Source organism: Oryzias latipes, chromosome 11 (genome assembly GCF_002234675.1).
Source record: "Oryzias latipes chromosome 11, ASM223467v1".
Taxonomy (NCBI): domain Eukaryota; kingdom Metazoa; phylum Chordata; class Actinopteri; order Beloniformes; family Adrianichthyidae; genus Oryzias; species Oryzias latipes.
Window position 1 is genome coordinate 14,013,473 of NC_019869.2, and position 14,938 is coordinate 14,028,410.

The window sequence follows — 14,938 nt, forward strand, 5'->3', positions numbered from 1 at the left end:
ACCTTAAGATTTTTTTGTGAATGTGTGTCTGCCGTTTTGTGATCTGGATTCTTTCTTCAAACCAAGAAAAGTGCCTTTGAAAAGGAAAACTAACCAGTTCTGCGTTTTCCAGATGTTGACTCCACAGATGTGACGCAGGTTTTGAGCCAGCGCTAGCAGACAAAGGAAAGCAGCAGTGGGGGGGTGGGGGGGTGGGGGCATCAGCTGTTAGTAAAGTGGGTCAAAGCAGCTGGCATGAATGTTTGAAGGGAAGCAGCTCCTAACGGAAGGCTCCAGAACAGTCCTGTCGATGTCAAACAGGCGTTACACCCTGACAGCACCTCCACGGGCTTCAGCCGTTACTCACTATTTCTGTCCGCGCCCGGAGGACGGGAGGGGAAGGAGGCAAAAAAAATGGATGTGAAGGAGAAAGACAGGAGACAGGAAGGGAGGATCGTTTTAGTTGTTGTGTAATTTGAGGTCCTAAAACTGGAAGTTCCAGCAATTTAAGGCTTCTGTGGGAAATGCATGAAACACTTGAAACAAGTCCATTTTTTAGCAGGTGATAAGGTTTTAAGCTATGGAGCACAGAAGTAATTGACAAATACTAATGAATGGAGCAGGGCCAGACTAAAGGAGTGGTAGAAGAAGAACCAGAGAAAGAGAGACACAATGGCAAGATGGATGAAAGTAGGTCACAAGAAGAGATTGATAGGGAAAAAGACACTGGAAAATGAATGAAAAGAAGGACGTAAAGGGAAATGACAGCTTTCAATGTGTGTTTTCCATCTGTGCAAAAGCGTCTCTTGTCATTCTCTGTGTGTGTATGTTTGTCAAACTGACTGACAGCTCCAAGCTGGCAGCTTGCTCTGCAGATGAAGACTTCATAATAAACAGAATGCGGTTTAATTTACTCCTCTAGGCAGAGCTGCAGCTGCTCGACTAAGGCACAAACAGTTGATACACGGCCATCCAAAACCCAGATGTATGTGATGGAGCGTGTGTGCACTAACCCCTGTCAAAAGGAAAGAAGGGATTATACAGCATCCAGGTGCTAAAAGGTTCTTTATTAGTTGCTCATCAGAAAGTGTGACCAACTCTAAAAGAACCAAACTGCTCAGGAGGAAGGAAACCACTAACAATTGTAGTGTAGTAATCATTCCTGCCCATCCATCTGTGAGGGATATAGACTGTCTCCAAATTGTCTGGATGCAATCAAAATGATAAATCGAAATGGTTTACAATAAAGAATTGGTTCATTAACCAAACACAAACAAGTAAACCAGAATAAACAAAAAAAAAACTATATGGAATATATGAAAACCATTAGTATTAAATGGTAAATGGCGTATACTTGTATGGCGCTTTCTACCTTTGTTGAAGGCCCAAAGCTCTTTGCAGTCACAAACCCGTTAACCCGTTCACACACACATTCACATGCTGTTGGCGGCCTTTTTTTAAAAAATGCAGTTTATGGTGTAAATGAGTTACTTTGGAAACATCTGGGCCTCACACAAAAGGACCTAAGTTGATGAAAAAATGTAAACATTTTCATGGAAATAACTGTTGAAAATGTAAGCATTCACTCAAAAAATATTTGAATTCATAAGAAAAATTTTCAAAGCATTCAATAAAAAGGTAGCTAGGTGCTTTGGCTGTCTGAAATCTATTCACGGTGGGGATCTGACTCAGACAGGCAGGCCGTCATGGCTGCAGCAAATGACACAATTAGATGTGGGGGAGCTTTCTGGGTGGCAGCTCTCGGTCACCAAATCAAGGCAAACAGGCAACGCTCTATTTCATGATTATCTCAGCATCTGTCCCTCATCTGTGAAGCCGGCGCCATAGCCAGTCTGATTCCTGATCTTCCTGTGTTAATTTGATTTATTTATGGTAAATAGTGTGTACTTATATAGCGCTTTACTACCTTAGAAGGCCCAAAGCGCTTTACAGTCACAGTCCAATTCACCTGTGAACACACATTTACAGACTGATGGCAGCTTTGCTGCCAAACACTGGTACCAACCTTCAATATGGTAGTTTAGTGACATTACAACTATGACCAGATCAAGTTGTGCTGATGTTGAAATATTTTTAAAATCTGTCAGACTTTACAGAACACTAACAAAAATACTTACCCCTTCTGAGACACAAAAAAACCTAAAAACACCTCCCACAATGCAATGTTGTCTCCAGAGAAAAGTCAAAACCTTTCTTCCTTTTGGAAAGCAGACCTTAAGCAAACCCCTTCTCTAATGATTTTTTTTCTTTTTGTTTTTTTGTGAAATTAAATGTTTTTGTGTGTCCATGTTATGTGTAATATGATGCACTCATCCTGTGAACTCACTAAAGAACTGCACAGACATTTGTACATACATTCAGAAGCTCACTGCTGCTCTTATCTCCTCTGCAGTAGAAGGCAGGAGATCGATAAACACGCCTCAGTTGGAACACACAACACCGCTTAGGGATTCCCTGCAGGCCCAAAAGGACAAAAAGGCAGGCGACAAATGGAGTCTGTGTGTGAACGAGCAGTAAATGGCAAACAAGAGGCAGAGATACGAAGTGGAACAAAAATTCTTGATTCATCTGTGGAGCAGGAGTTGGGATGAATGAAAAGAAGGACATGTGACCACTTCCTGCCTTTGGGGTGATCTCCAGCTCTTGTAAAATGTGTTCAAAGTTGAGTAAACAATGACTTCAATAAAATGGTTATCAATGAAACTACAGACCTGCTTTCAACAGAAGACAAAATAAACTGTCATTAGTCAGACAAAGGAGTTCCTTGTTGATTAATAAATCAACATAATAAATAAAGTTTATTTTTCTACTTCTGTCCTTACATATATATCTACAAGTGGATATATTATTATTAGGGCAGGTAATTTTTATGTGAGAATAAGTAGAAGTTTTGGGAAAAAGTCAAAAATTCACTTGAATAAAGTCGCACAATTATGAGAAAAGTTGTTATCGAATGAAAAAAAAAGTTGCAATTTGACAATAATAAAGTCGTAAAGTTATGACAAAAAGTTATTTTTCAAGGAAAGAGCCATGCCATTTTGGAAAAAGGTTCTATGAAATTATACCTGTATTGTCAAGTATTGACTTTTTTCTCATAATTTTACAACTTTACTCTCACATTATTGTTTTGGTGGCCCTAATACTCTGGCATACGTATCAGATGTATAGTAGGACATTTGTTGTCACGGTGAGGTGGCTCGAGAGCCGGTTGGACCCAGATGCAGAGGCAGGAGGCAAGGATCAGGGCTAGTGGGTTTTAATGCACAAAAAGAACAAACAAAAAGCGCTGCAGAGCAGGATGACAAAAACCAAACGAAAACTCACTGTGGCGTGGCGAGGGACAAGGAACGAGGAACAGGGCATGACATGGCATGAACACCAGAACAGGAATACTAATGGACCAACACAGGAGGAAGGCAGAGACAAGACTTATATAAAGACAGGGCAGACAAGACACAGGTGGACACGATCAGGGCTGATGGGGACCAAAGGAAGTAAAACTCAAGAAAACAGACAAGACAGGAGACTTTCAAAATAAAACAGGAAACAGAAACAAGACAGAACAAGGACCAAAAACAAGACAAGTTCAAATCATGACAGTACCCCCCCCCCTCAAGGAACCGCTCCGAGGTTCCAAAAGTCACATGAGGGGGGGGCCCCGGAGGATAAACCTCGACGGGCACAAGAGTCCAGAGGACGGCCGGGGGTCCGAGCGGTCCGGCGAGGCAGGTCCGGAGGACGGCCGGGGGTCCGAGCGGTCCGGCGAGGCAGGTCCGGCATGAGAGGCTTGGAGGCGTCGTCAGGCTTGGAGGCGTCGTCAGGCGTGGAGGCGTCGTCAGGCGTGGAGGCGTCGTCAGGCGTGGAGGCGTCGTCAGGCGTGGAGGCGTCGTCAGGCGTGGAGGCGTCGTCAGGCGTGGAGCAGTCAGGCTCTGGCCGGTCGGGCCAGCAGTCAGGCTCTGGCCGGTCGGGCCAGCAGTCAGGCTCTGGCCGGTCGGGCCAGCAGTCAGGCTCTGGCCGGTCGGGCCAGCAGTCAGGCTCTGGCCGGTCGGGCCAGCAGTCAGGCTCTGGCCGGTCGGGCCAGCAGTCAGGCTCTGGCCGGTCGGGCCAGCAGTCAGGCTCTGGCCGGTCGGGCCAGCAGTCAGGCTCTGGCCGGTCGGGCCAGCAGTCAGGCTCTGGCCGGTCGGGCCAGCAGTCAGGCTCTGGCCGGTCGGGCCAGCAGTCAGGCTCTGGCCGGTCGGGCCAGCAGTCAGGCTCTGGCCGGTCGGGCCAGCAGTCAGGCTCTGGCCGGTCGGGCCAGCAGTCAGGCTCTGGCCGGTCGGGCCAGCAGTCAGGCTCTGGCCGGTCGGGCCAGCAGTCAGGCTCTGGCCGGTTGCAGGCGGCAACCCCCTGGAAGCCGGGACGGGTCGGGGTGCAGGCGGCAACCCCCTGGGAGCCGGGACGGGTCGGGGTGCAGGCGGCAACCCCCTGGGAGCCGGGACGGGTCGGGGTGCAGGCGGCAACCCCCTGGGAGCCGGGACGGGTCGGGGTGCGTCCGGGACCACCACCGGAACATGACGGGGATGGGGTGCATCTGGCACCACCACTGGAAAGCGATGTGGTGCGTGCCGGACCACCTCTGGAACAGGAAGGGGACGGCGGGGACGACGGCGACGACCCCCCTTCATGGCGAGATGGCTCCCCTCCATAGCTGGAGTGCAGAACTGGAGTGTGTTAAAGTCCCAATAGGACCTGGTCCTCTCTGCTTCGAGGCAGTAGGCCTCCAAAAGCTGCATGTCCCGCTCTGCTGGGTCCAGAAAACTTGGTTGGTCCATTCTGTCACGGTGAGGTGGCTCGAGAGCCGGTTGGACCCAGATGCAGAGGCAGGAGGCAAGGATCAGGGCTAGTGGGTTTTAATGCACAAAAAGAACAAACAAAAAGCACTGCAGAGCAGGATGACAAAAACCAAACGAAAACTCACTGTGGCGTGGCGAGGGACAAGGAACGAGGAACAGGGCATGACATGGCATGAACACCAGAACAGGAATACTAATGGACCAACACAGGAGGAAGGCAGAGACAAGACTTATATAAAGACAGGGCAGACAAGACACAGGTGGACACGATCAGGGCTGATGGGGACCAAAGGAAGTAAAACTCAAGAAAACAGACAAGACAGGAGACTTTCAAAATAAAACAGGAAACAGAAACAAGACAGAACAAGGACCAAAAACAAGACAAGTTCAAATCATGACATTTGTCCTTTTTTATAGAAAACTACTAAAAAGGCTTTCAAGACATTTGCAATTCACCTCAAAGTCAGAGCTTCAGTTTGCTTGGATGAAAGCAAACTGAAACTAACCAACTTTGGTACTCAGAGTTAGAGAAAATTGGAAGAACTCCCATTCATAGGATGGTATCGTTGGAGAAAACGTTTTTATGAAGGTTTGCTTCCATAGAACATATTTAACTTAAAAATGGTGACCTTTTCCTACTACTTCTGCCTCGTGTAGAATTTGTTTTTTATCCATGAATCATGTTGTCTTCTCCACCATGATGAGTCTAAACCAGGGGGTCTCAATGTGCGGCCCGGGGGCCAATGGTGGCCCACGGGAAGATTTTTTGTGGTCCTCAATAAAAGAGAGCCACAGCAGGTTCCTTTGTGTTGCTAGAAGAAAAGGCGCTTTCAAGCTAAGTGGACAAATGCTTACTTTGTCGTACCTCATGGTCTGGATAAAGTCCTGTGCCTGCAAGTAGGTAAATGCAATGCACAAAATATTCAATATTAATCGTCACGATGTTACAAATCACGAAAGCTATGACAAGCTTTACTGGCGAGGAGCGCAAAAATAAGCTCCAACAACTACAACGAGGCTATGCTGCACAGCAGATAATGTTTACAAAATGGCTAAATCCAGTGAAGCTGTGACAGAAGCTAGCTACGCTTTGGAAATGGCCCGGTGTAGCAAGCCCTTAAGTGACAGGGAATTTGTAAGAGAATGTATGCTGAAAGTAGCTGACATTGTTTGTCCAGAGCAAAAGAAAAGGTTTGAAGAAATACGACTATCAAATGATAAACTTACTAGACGAGTGAAATATATGGACAGCAACCTCCGGGAAAACATCTGGAGGGCCTGGTAAACTGTACAAATGACACTTGGTCATTAAAGTTATTTAAAAAAAGTTTTTCTGTTTAACCTTTTTTTTTTCACCAAAATTGTCCCCCAGTCTAATGCCGAGTTCTTAATTTGGCCCTCCGCTACAAAGACTCTGAGAACCCCTGGTCTAAACCTTTGCTTTAATCAAGATTAAGCATCAAATCAATTAAAAGTGAATTTTTAAAGCCTATATATTTTTTCTTATACTTCCAGGTGAGACTGGTGCAACCCTGTCGCGCCCTCAGCGCCCCCTTTCGGCCCGGGCAGCCCACCATGCCCCGGCGCCTATGAAAGGGTACCATGTCAGCCGTAGCATGTCCCAGCATTCCTCTGGTGGTGGTGGAGGAGGCCCTTGTCACTGCTCCCCGGAAGACTGCGATGGCCTGGGTAGAGACTACTACCAAGGGCACAGCGATGGGCACTACTACCCCACAGGAGGTCCGGCAGAGGCTTTGGCCCTGGAGAGGCATCACTCCCACTCACATTCACACTCGCACAGTCACTCTGGAGGGGGCACGTTCCCTCGCTCCCACCCCAGCCACCACCCAGCTCTCCATTCGTTTGACTCTTGCGAAGAGTGCCTGTCCTCAGTCCACGGAGGAAAGATGCACCGCATCCCCCCCAACTTGATAGATCAGTTAGATAAGCAGGGTCCGTTCCATCCTGATGGCTTCCACACACTGCAGTACCAACGCACGGCAAGTGGGGGGGCCGAGCAACGCAGCGAGAGCCCATCCCGCATCCGCCACCTGGTCAACTCTGTCCAGCGCCTCTTCGCAAAGTCCCATTCCCTGGAGGCTCCATCCAAAAGGGAATACAACGGCACAAGGGGAGCCGGAGACTACCGAGGGGAAAGAGGCGGAGGACACAGGAGTGCAGGGGAAGATGGCCACTACACAGGCCACCAATCTCGCTCCACCCGGAGGAGCAAGTCCCGGGAACGTAGCAAGAGCGGAGATTCACGGCATGAGTCCGGCCGCCGCCACCGCAGCAGGACGGCAGGCTGGTGGAGCTCTGATGATAACCTGGACAGCGATAGCAGCTTCTTGGTCAGTGGGGGTAGACGGGGGTATCCCAGTGGGCATGAAAGCCTTGATGCCGCCATTCAAGAGCTCACCACAAAGAAGCCAAAGGAGCGGGGCGGCGGGGCGGGCTCTGGAGAGTGCGTGGCCTGCACCACAATTGCCCTTGCAGGGGGGGAGGGAGGAGGTCATCAAGGACACCATGGTCATTCACTGAAGAGGAGCACATGGTCATCCATGACAGTGAGTCAGGCTAGGGAGGTATATCCATCAACTAGAGGAGGAGGTTATGACAAAGCCCTGGTTCCCATGGAGAGCAAACTGAAGGAGAGAACCCTCCACTACCTGCAGGTTAGTGTGCAGCAGCCGTTCCAAACTGTTTAGTATGCTTAGTGTCCACAAAAAGCACTGTTTCATTTAGAAATTCACATTTTCATTTAAACACCTTAAATACATAAATATACGTTGTCAGTGTCACACCAGCATATTAGAGTACAGCTTAACGTAGAATTCTAAATTTCCCGTTTTGCATTTGTACTTGTGCATTTTTGCTTCTTGGTGTTTGCACCAGCTGATGCTGGTGCTGAGGTTATTTTTTTCTTTTTTTTTATGGTATGTCAAAGAGCGCATGTCATTTAGGTGTTACCGGCGACAAGTCCCCCGTTAAAGTGAGGTGGTCCTGAAGTGAATTGAAAAAAAAAAAAACATTACAATTTAGAAATAAATAACATTACAGAAACCAAAACACTCTTCAGGAAAATGTTTCAGACAACAAAAATAATTTTTGCAAATCAAAATAAAATGTTGAAAATGAAACAAAATAAGAGACTGGAAAAGGTAGGTTTAATAAAGCATCCCTTATTGGATGATAACGTTTGTTCAGTTATTTGGAATGGTAATATCTTTTGACAATAGATGTGTCTTTAAGTTCCTGGCCATAGCCACTGAAAATGTTTAGTGATTGTTTAATCAACTTTTAACCATAGTTCAAATAATACATCCTGTTACTTTCCTTCTTGAAGACTCAAACGTCATTGTCCAATCTGTGATGTCACATCGTTTCTGGTTTATTATTTTGTTAAATGTTTTACATTTCATTTTGATTTCTGGAAATTACTTGTTTCCAAAAGGTTTCTTTCCTTTAATTATTGTATGTTTTGGTTTCTGGAAATATTATTATTATTATTATTATTATTATAGAGAAAAAGAGGCAGTGATTCTTTTTGATTTTTCAGTGACTTTTTGCTGTTTATTCGGCATTTAGCTAGTGAGCTTTATTTTCTGTTGCTGATGTAGTTTCGGTGTGTCTGTATTGGAGGAATACAATACTTTCAATGTGTTAATGATGTAATTAGGCATCACAATTCTATTCTTTGTTTTATTAAATGTGCAGTAATTGCTAACAGTAAGTATCCTATAGATGGTTTCGCAATGTGTTTTAATGTTACTCAGTGCATTATTGCAGCAGATTTGAGCCTCAAAGAAATTTAAAAACCAGAGTTTGCTGTCCAGACTTTGCTCTTCATTTAATACTATTTGCGCTCCCACTTCCAACCTTAAACTCTAAAAAGCTTTGAAGAATCCAGTCTGTCTACAAAGGAAATTACTGCCAGGGTGAACGTGTAAAGGTAGAGAATTAAAAGACTTCCACAGAAAATAAAAGGATCCACACAAGCTTCCAGCTGTGCTGGGCTGGAGCTGCCCTGCAGCCTGTGTTTCTACAGATTTTGCAACTGTCAAGCTTTAGACACAGCTGAGCTCGGCTGATAGAAGCCAAAGCAAGGTCATATGTGTGTGGTTGTGCTCTCCAAGGATGAACATCTCTTGTACTTTGGGTTACCATCAGGGATGAACTTCCCTGATGCAGCTCTGTACAGTTCTCCATGAGGTGCCTGCCATCTTGGCAGGGGGGAAATCTAGCAGTCCAGTATGAGGCCTGCAGGAGACATAGCACCAAAAAGCAATAGTTGCTCTTCAGAAGAAATTCCCATTTTTTTAAGAAAGTGAAAGTTCATTCATCTTCTTAACCGTTTATTCCCTTTCGGGGTCACGGGGTTGCCGGAGCCTATCCCGGCCACTTGGGCGTAGGCGAGGGATGCTCTGGACTGGTCGCCAGTCTGTCGCAGGGTAGAAAGTGAAAGTTAATTATGCAAAAAGCATTTATTATCACTTTAAAAACATGCAAGAATTCATTTAAAATTTAAAATGTTATTTGATCCTTATAAATGATCCTAACAAAGGTGGAAGTTTGTGGTTTTGGGGGGATTGTTCCCAAAGGAAAAGTGTTTAAAGATCATCTGTGCCAACATGGAAACGTGTGGAGGGGAGTTCCACTGCAGCAGCAAACCCAAACCCATGTCAAGCAGTCATGTCTGAGTTCAACCTAACTCCAAGCAAGAAGCATGAAAAGAGAAAAAAAAATCTTCACAAGTTTGAATTGGAATCATCAGAGCCAAAGTGACCTGACAGGCTTTTCTGTTTCTGCATCAACACTCATCACAATGTGTGGCATCCGATCTCTCCACCCTTTGGCCTGTGGGCAAAAGATAAGAAGAAGAGAGGATGGAAAAAATCTAAAATAAATGAAGTCCACAGAAGCAGACTGAGGTGGGGGGATGCAGAGATAGCAAAGTAAGCTCTGGAATAAAAAAGAGATAAAGAAGATGACGTCAACCTGGAGGGGAAGAAGATGATGAAAGGAAGAATCAAGTAAGGAAATGAGAGATGCTGGAAGGCCACCACCATCAGGACTTTAGTCAGAATCATCTTTTAAGTGATGACCGTAAAAGCAAACCCTCAGCTGACAAACAGGTTCAGGGATTGTGGACCTGCTCTGTTCTTTTGTTGTTTTCTTCAATCATAAATAAAATAATAAAATAAGGAAAATCCATTAATTTTAGGCACTGAATTCGGCAGCAACAACATGAAAGTATGGATCCCTCCTGCCTTGTATCAACGATTCAGGCTGGTGGTGGTGGTGTAATGGTATGGGGGATATTCTTGGCACACTTTGGCCCCTTAGTACCAAGTTGATTTTGCATGAAATAGGCCCTTTAACCTGATCCAAATTTGACCGCATGGTGAAGGGGTTAACAGAAAACCACCATAGACCTACATGGAAATAGCTAAAAAAAAAGTCTGCATGGTTTCAATATTTCAATATATTAATACAGTATAGCGTTGATTTATTTGCTTCTTGTCATGAAGTGGAACCTTGTTTTCCTTTTCAGGTTTTCTTTTTGTCTTTCTTTTCTTCGTGTTGTTCATTTTGTTTTTCCATCAGAAAATGATTTGTCTCCTCATCCGTCATGCTGCTGTCAGCCGCTGAGGTCTGCTGTTTTTCTGCTGGTCTGCTTTGTCTCTTCTGTTTTTCTTTTTTTCCCAGCATCCCGGTTGTTTGTTTACCTGTTTTCTGTCTGTCCTCTTCTTGCTTACGCGGCTTTTGTTTCTCTGTGTCAGTGCTTCTCCAGCTGTCAGAGTTTCTCTGTCTCTGTAAGTCTGTTTGTCCCCCTCTTTCTGCTCGCCATTGCTCTTCTTGCAAGCATGAGCATGTTTTAGCCAACAGTGGTGTTTGTTTGTTTGTTTGTTTTGCTCGCTGACCCTGTGAGTTGGAGGATCTGGACTGTGTCTCTGAATCATTCCTGTCTTTCTGCTGAAGGTGTGAAACATTTGTTGCCATGAAACATATTTCTGTCTTTGGACTCTCAGAGCAGAAGTAAAAAAAAAGGGCAGTGGAAAGATTTTCTGTTTCCCAACTTTTACCTTCATAACATAGTCATTTCACCTTTTTAACACATTTGTACAGAATCCTGCTAACAGTTACAGCTTACCACACTTTTATTTATTTTATATGTGGATTTGCATTTCTAACATCTGTGATCACCTTCAACATCTTACAGGTCCCCTCGGAAGACTGGGGAGGGGGATACGGCGGCGGGGCAGCAGACAGTGGAGGAGAGATACCGTGCCGACGAATGCGGAGCGGCAGCTACATCAAGGCCATGGGTGATGACGACAGTGCCGACTCGGACGCCAGTCCTAAGGCCTCGCCCAAGTCCACCCTGATTGCTCAGAGGGAGGCCTTTAGGCGCTCTGTTAGCATGGATCAAAGGTCAGAGGGCACGGAGGGAGTTTGCTAAACAACACTCTAAGGTTGTGTCTGAATTCCTTCACTACTCACTACATAGTGCACTATATAGTGCATTTGCCCTTTTGTAGAGCTGTCTGAATCTACAATTCCAAAATCCATTGCTCTACAGATTTCCCAGAAGTCTCTGCATCAATGGTCACTAGTTTGGTGAATATAGACCCAAATGCACTGCGATTTTTCATGTGAAAAAAAATGTTTGAATTTAGCCAACCCCGCTACAGTTGGATGAAGGGGGGTACACCCAGAACAGGTTGCCACTCTTTTGTGGGGCTGAGGGAAAAAACCTTCAGGGAAAATGTACTTTCATGAGAACTTGATTTGTTTTTTTTTTCAAAGACTTTAAAACCTGAACATCAACAGGTGGGAAATGCTTGGTGTAGTGCTGTTCTGGACTTTAGTGGACTGGAATGATGAATTCTTCTGTCAGTTCCAGGTTCTCCTGTAAGCAGTGCACAGACTCCCACCCCATCAGCCGCCCAGCGCCCAAAGCCCACGCCCGCTCCCGCAGCTACACGCGCTCTCTGACCAGCTCCCAGGTAACTGAGACTGAGGGACCAGTAGAAATGACAAAGATCGCTCTGACTCAGGCGTTGCTTCTCTCCTCTACGGTCAGCTTGGAGACGCCCTGAACCATCAGTTTGAGACGGTCTGCGAGACAATGTTTGGGGAGGTGGAGTCTCAGGCCGTGGAGGCCCTAGATCTTCCGGGTGTGTTCCGTACCCGCAGCCACAGCTACGTCCGCGCCATCCAGGCCGGCTGCTCCCAGGATGACGACTGCCTCTCCGTCTTCTCCATGTCGGGCCCCCAGGGAAGCATCAAGGCGGGGGCCGGTGAGTCCGACAGATGCTGTCTCGTAGATTGATGCACTTCTTTTAACCTGGCAGAGATTGAAACAGAAAGGGAGTTTAAAAAAGCCTGTGTCTTTCTCCTTTTGGCAAAAGAAAACTTCTCACACTGCACAGCCAATTCAGTCTGCATCCACTTTTGTTTCCTTTTCTTTTTTAAATAACCTCCCTTTTTTTCAACCTAATCTTCTGTGTTAACATATGTTTGCACTCTAAAGGCACAAACCGGCATGCAAGTGATTTCTCCTGCTCTTTGTTTTCTCTCACCTCCCGCCGCCGTCGCATGATTGCAGCTTTTTCAGGCTCAATAATAGGTACAGAAACATCAGTGATTGTGATGAAAGCCCAGTGTCTCCTGCTGCTTTTGTCTCTTCCATTGTGTACTGCCCTCTCCTTGGTGAAGTTTTCTTCTCGGTGCCATCTTCTTTCATGATCTCTCCCTTTTTTTCCTTCATAATTTGGCCTAATAATCCTCTAGCTCTCCGGTTTCCTGGTACATTCATATATTTGTTGTTTGTCAAAACGTGTGGAGTGCAGCCTCCTCAGCACTTTGCAGGGCTCAGATTTCCATCCAGCAAATCCCTCAGAGATTTATTAAAGGCTGTGAGAAAAGTATCATCTTCATCAACAAAACACCTCTCTGGATGTGAGCACACAGGAGAGGGTTGAGCTTCCTTTAGCAGATAACGGAGCATAAATATTTAAGAAGCTGTAAGGGAGCTGCCCAAAGTTTTTTTTTCTTTTCTTGTTTCTTTAACAACTAGTGAGGTTATCTTGAGGTTAGAGCAAATCTTTACTTAACAACCTGCTATCTTCACCCTTTCATTCCCTGTCCTTTGAAAAAAAATATTTTTAATTTATACTTCATTTATACTGCTCAGTCTCATATTTTTATTGCTTTTTTATTTATTTTTGTGTTAAATAAAGTATTTTCTTTGTCATTATTTTCCTCTCAGTCTCTCCTTATAACTATTACCTGTCCTCTCTCCTCTTTCTTCTTATTCGTCAGTCTTTCCGTATCGTAAAGGTGCTCCTCCTCCGCTCCCACCTCGCATGTCAAAGTCTTCACTCTCCGTGCGAGCTCAGAGCAGCACCGAGTCCACCCAGGACGCCTACTTTCAGGGTAGCGGGCAGATGGCCCCAGGCTCCGGTCCGGGGCGCCCCAAGCACCACAGCAACTCCATTGATCTGGGAAGCTCCGATGGGCCCTCAAGTCGCACGTCCAGAGGAGGCTACTACACAACCAGCGGTCCCGGGCGTTACCGCCAGCACAGTAACTCTGCAGAGAGCCTAGATGGGTTCAGGGGTTCCAGAGAGCTGGTTCCCTATGGAGGGGGTCCTGGTGTGAGGACCAAGCATAGCTGCTCAGCCGACAACCTGCTGGAGGGGCCGCCAAGGCCGGCTAAGGAGAGGATTGGAGGCAGCCTGGGGAAGTCGTCCTCTCTGTCTCAGAATAACATGATTCTGAGTAAAGATGACGGGCGCGGGGGCAGAAAGTGGAGGCCTTCCATAGCTGTGCAGGTGGATTGATCTGCTTTGCTAAAAATGTATAAGGTTTTCTTAGCAGCTAGAAAGCGTAGGGGTCTCATTCTCTAATGGTTAAAGAGCCACTTGGTCCAATTTCTCACTGACCCAAAACCCGACGAGAGCAGCACCCTGCCACTTCATCGGTCCAAAAAATGCACTGTATTTGTGACCATTCATTCCCTGTAGCTTTCAAGTTTTTACACAAATTGAATTATGACAATGTTATATTTTTCAATATTCAATTACCTTAACCCCCTCTTATTTTGACAGCAGCACATACAATTTTCTTTCAAAATAAAGTGTCAATTAAGATCTTCCTGCTGAACTAAAGATGTTAGAAATTATGACTTTGCTGCGCCTTCACTCTTTTTCTCCTTTTACTATCAAATATAAACATAAGACTGGTGTTGAATCCACATTTTAAAAGTTAATACACATTATTAAAAAATATACTATAACAACAATTAACCACTGTGAAAGTAATTGAAACCTTTTTTCCATAATTTCCTGCAATTATCTGTCACTTTAAAAATGTAAACAAAAATAAAAAAATTAAAACAAATTAATTAAAACTACAAACCAATTATTTATTCTGGTCATTAGCATTTTTTCCCAAAGCCAAAGAGCCACATTGGAGTGAGAAAAGGACCGCATGCGGCTCCTGAGCCTCAGATTGCAGACAAAAGCAGACAAAAAAAAACACCAAATCCAGTTACATAATAACAAAGGGATGTGCTTTTTGTACAGAAAATGTTTGATTTCCTTTCATTTACCTCGGTCTTTAATTTCACCTCCTGTACATTATTACAGTGTTCCCTCGTTTATCGTGGGGGTTACGTTTTATAAATAACCCACGTGAAATCGCCGATGTAGGATCACAGATGCTTTCTGGCTGTAAAACTCACTTTTCTCAGACTCTCAAAGTCCAAACCTTAAAAAAAATCAGTCCAGTTCTATAGAATGAAAAAAAAATATGTGATCACAATAGAAGATTTATGCAGTTTTGTACAGATGTACAAGAGACGGAGGAGACTGACTGTCAATGGTCTACAGCTAATCTGGTCGCAGAACACAATGTGCTGTTTAAAAAAAAATTCATGCAGAATTTAACTATAAAACCCACAAAACAGTGTGACCACAAATACTGGTATACAGAGAGATCACAGAGTTTATAGTTATGGAAAATGCTTTATTTTAAGTTTTGTCTGTGGGCAAACATGGCAGCCTGCAGAAATATCAAGGTCATAAACCACTCTGTGA

General features: G+C 45.1%; 1 protein-coding gene across 2 annotated transcripts in view; it reads left to right on the top strand.

The window, feature by feature from the left end:
* Positions 1-14,938, top strand: part of dlgap3 (DLG associated protein 3) — a 193,773-nt gene that overhangs the window by 161,550 nt on the left and 17,285 nt on the right. Inside the window, exons 3-7 of one of the 2 annotated variants that reach the window (XM_023959877.1) lie at positions 6,348-7,507; positions 11,056-11,267; positions 11,734-11,842; positions 11,920-12,136; positions 13,161-13,672. In XM_023959877.1, coding sequence (XP_023815645.1) covers positions 6,422-7,507; positions 11,056-11,267; positions 11,734-11,842; positions 11,920-12,136; positions 13,161-13,672 — 2,136 coding nt within the window. In that variant the 5' untranslated portion in view covers positions 6,348-6,421. The remainder of the gene's footprint in view (positions 1-6,347; positions 7,508-11,055; positions 11,268-11,733; positions 11,843-11,919; positions 12,137-13,160; positions 13,673-14,938) is intronic. The other variant, XM_023959878.1, reaches the window with a different exon arrangement.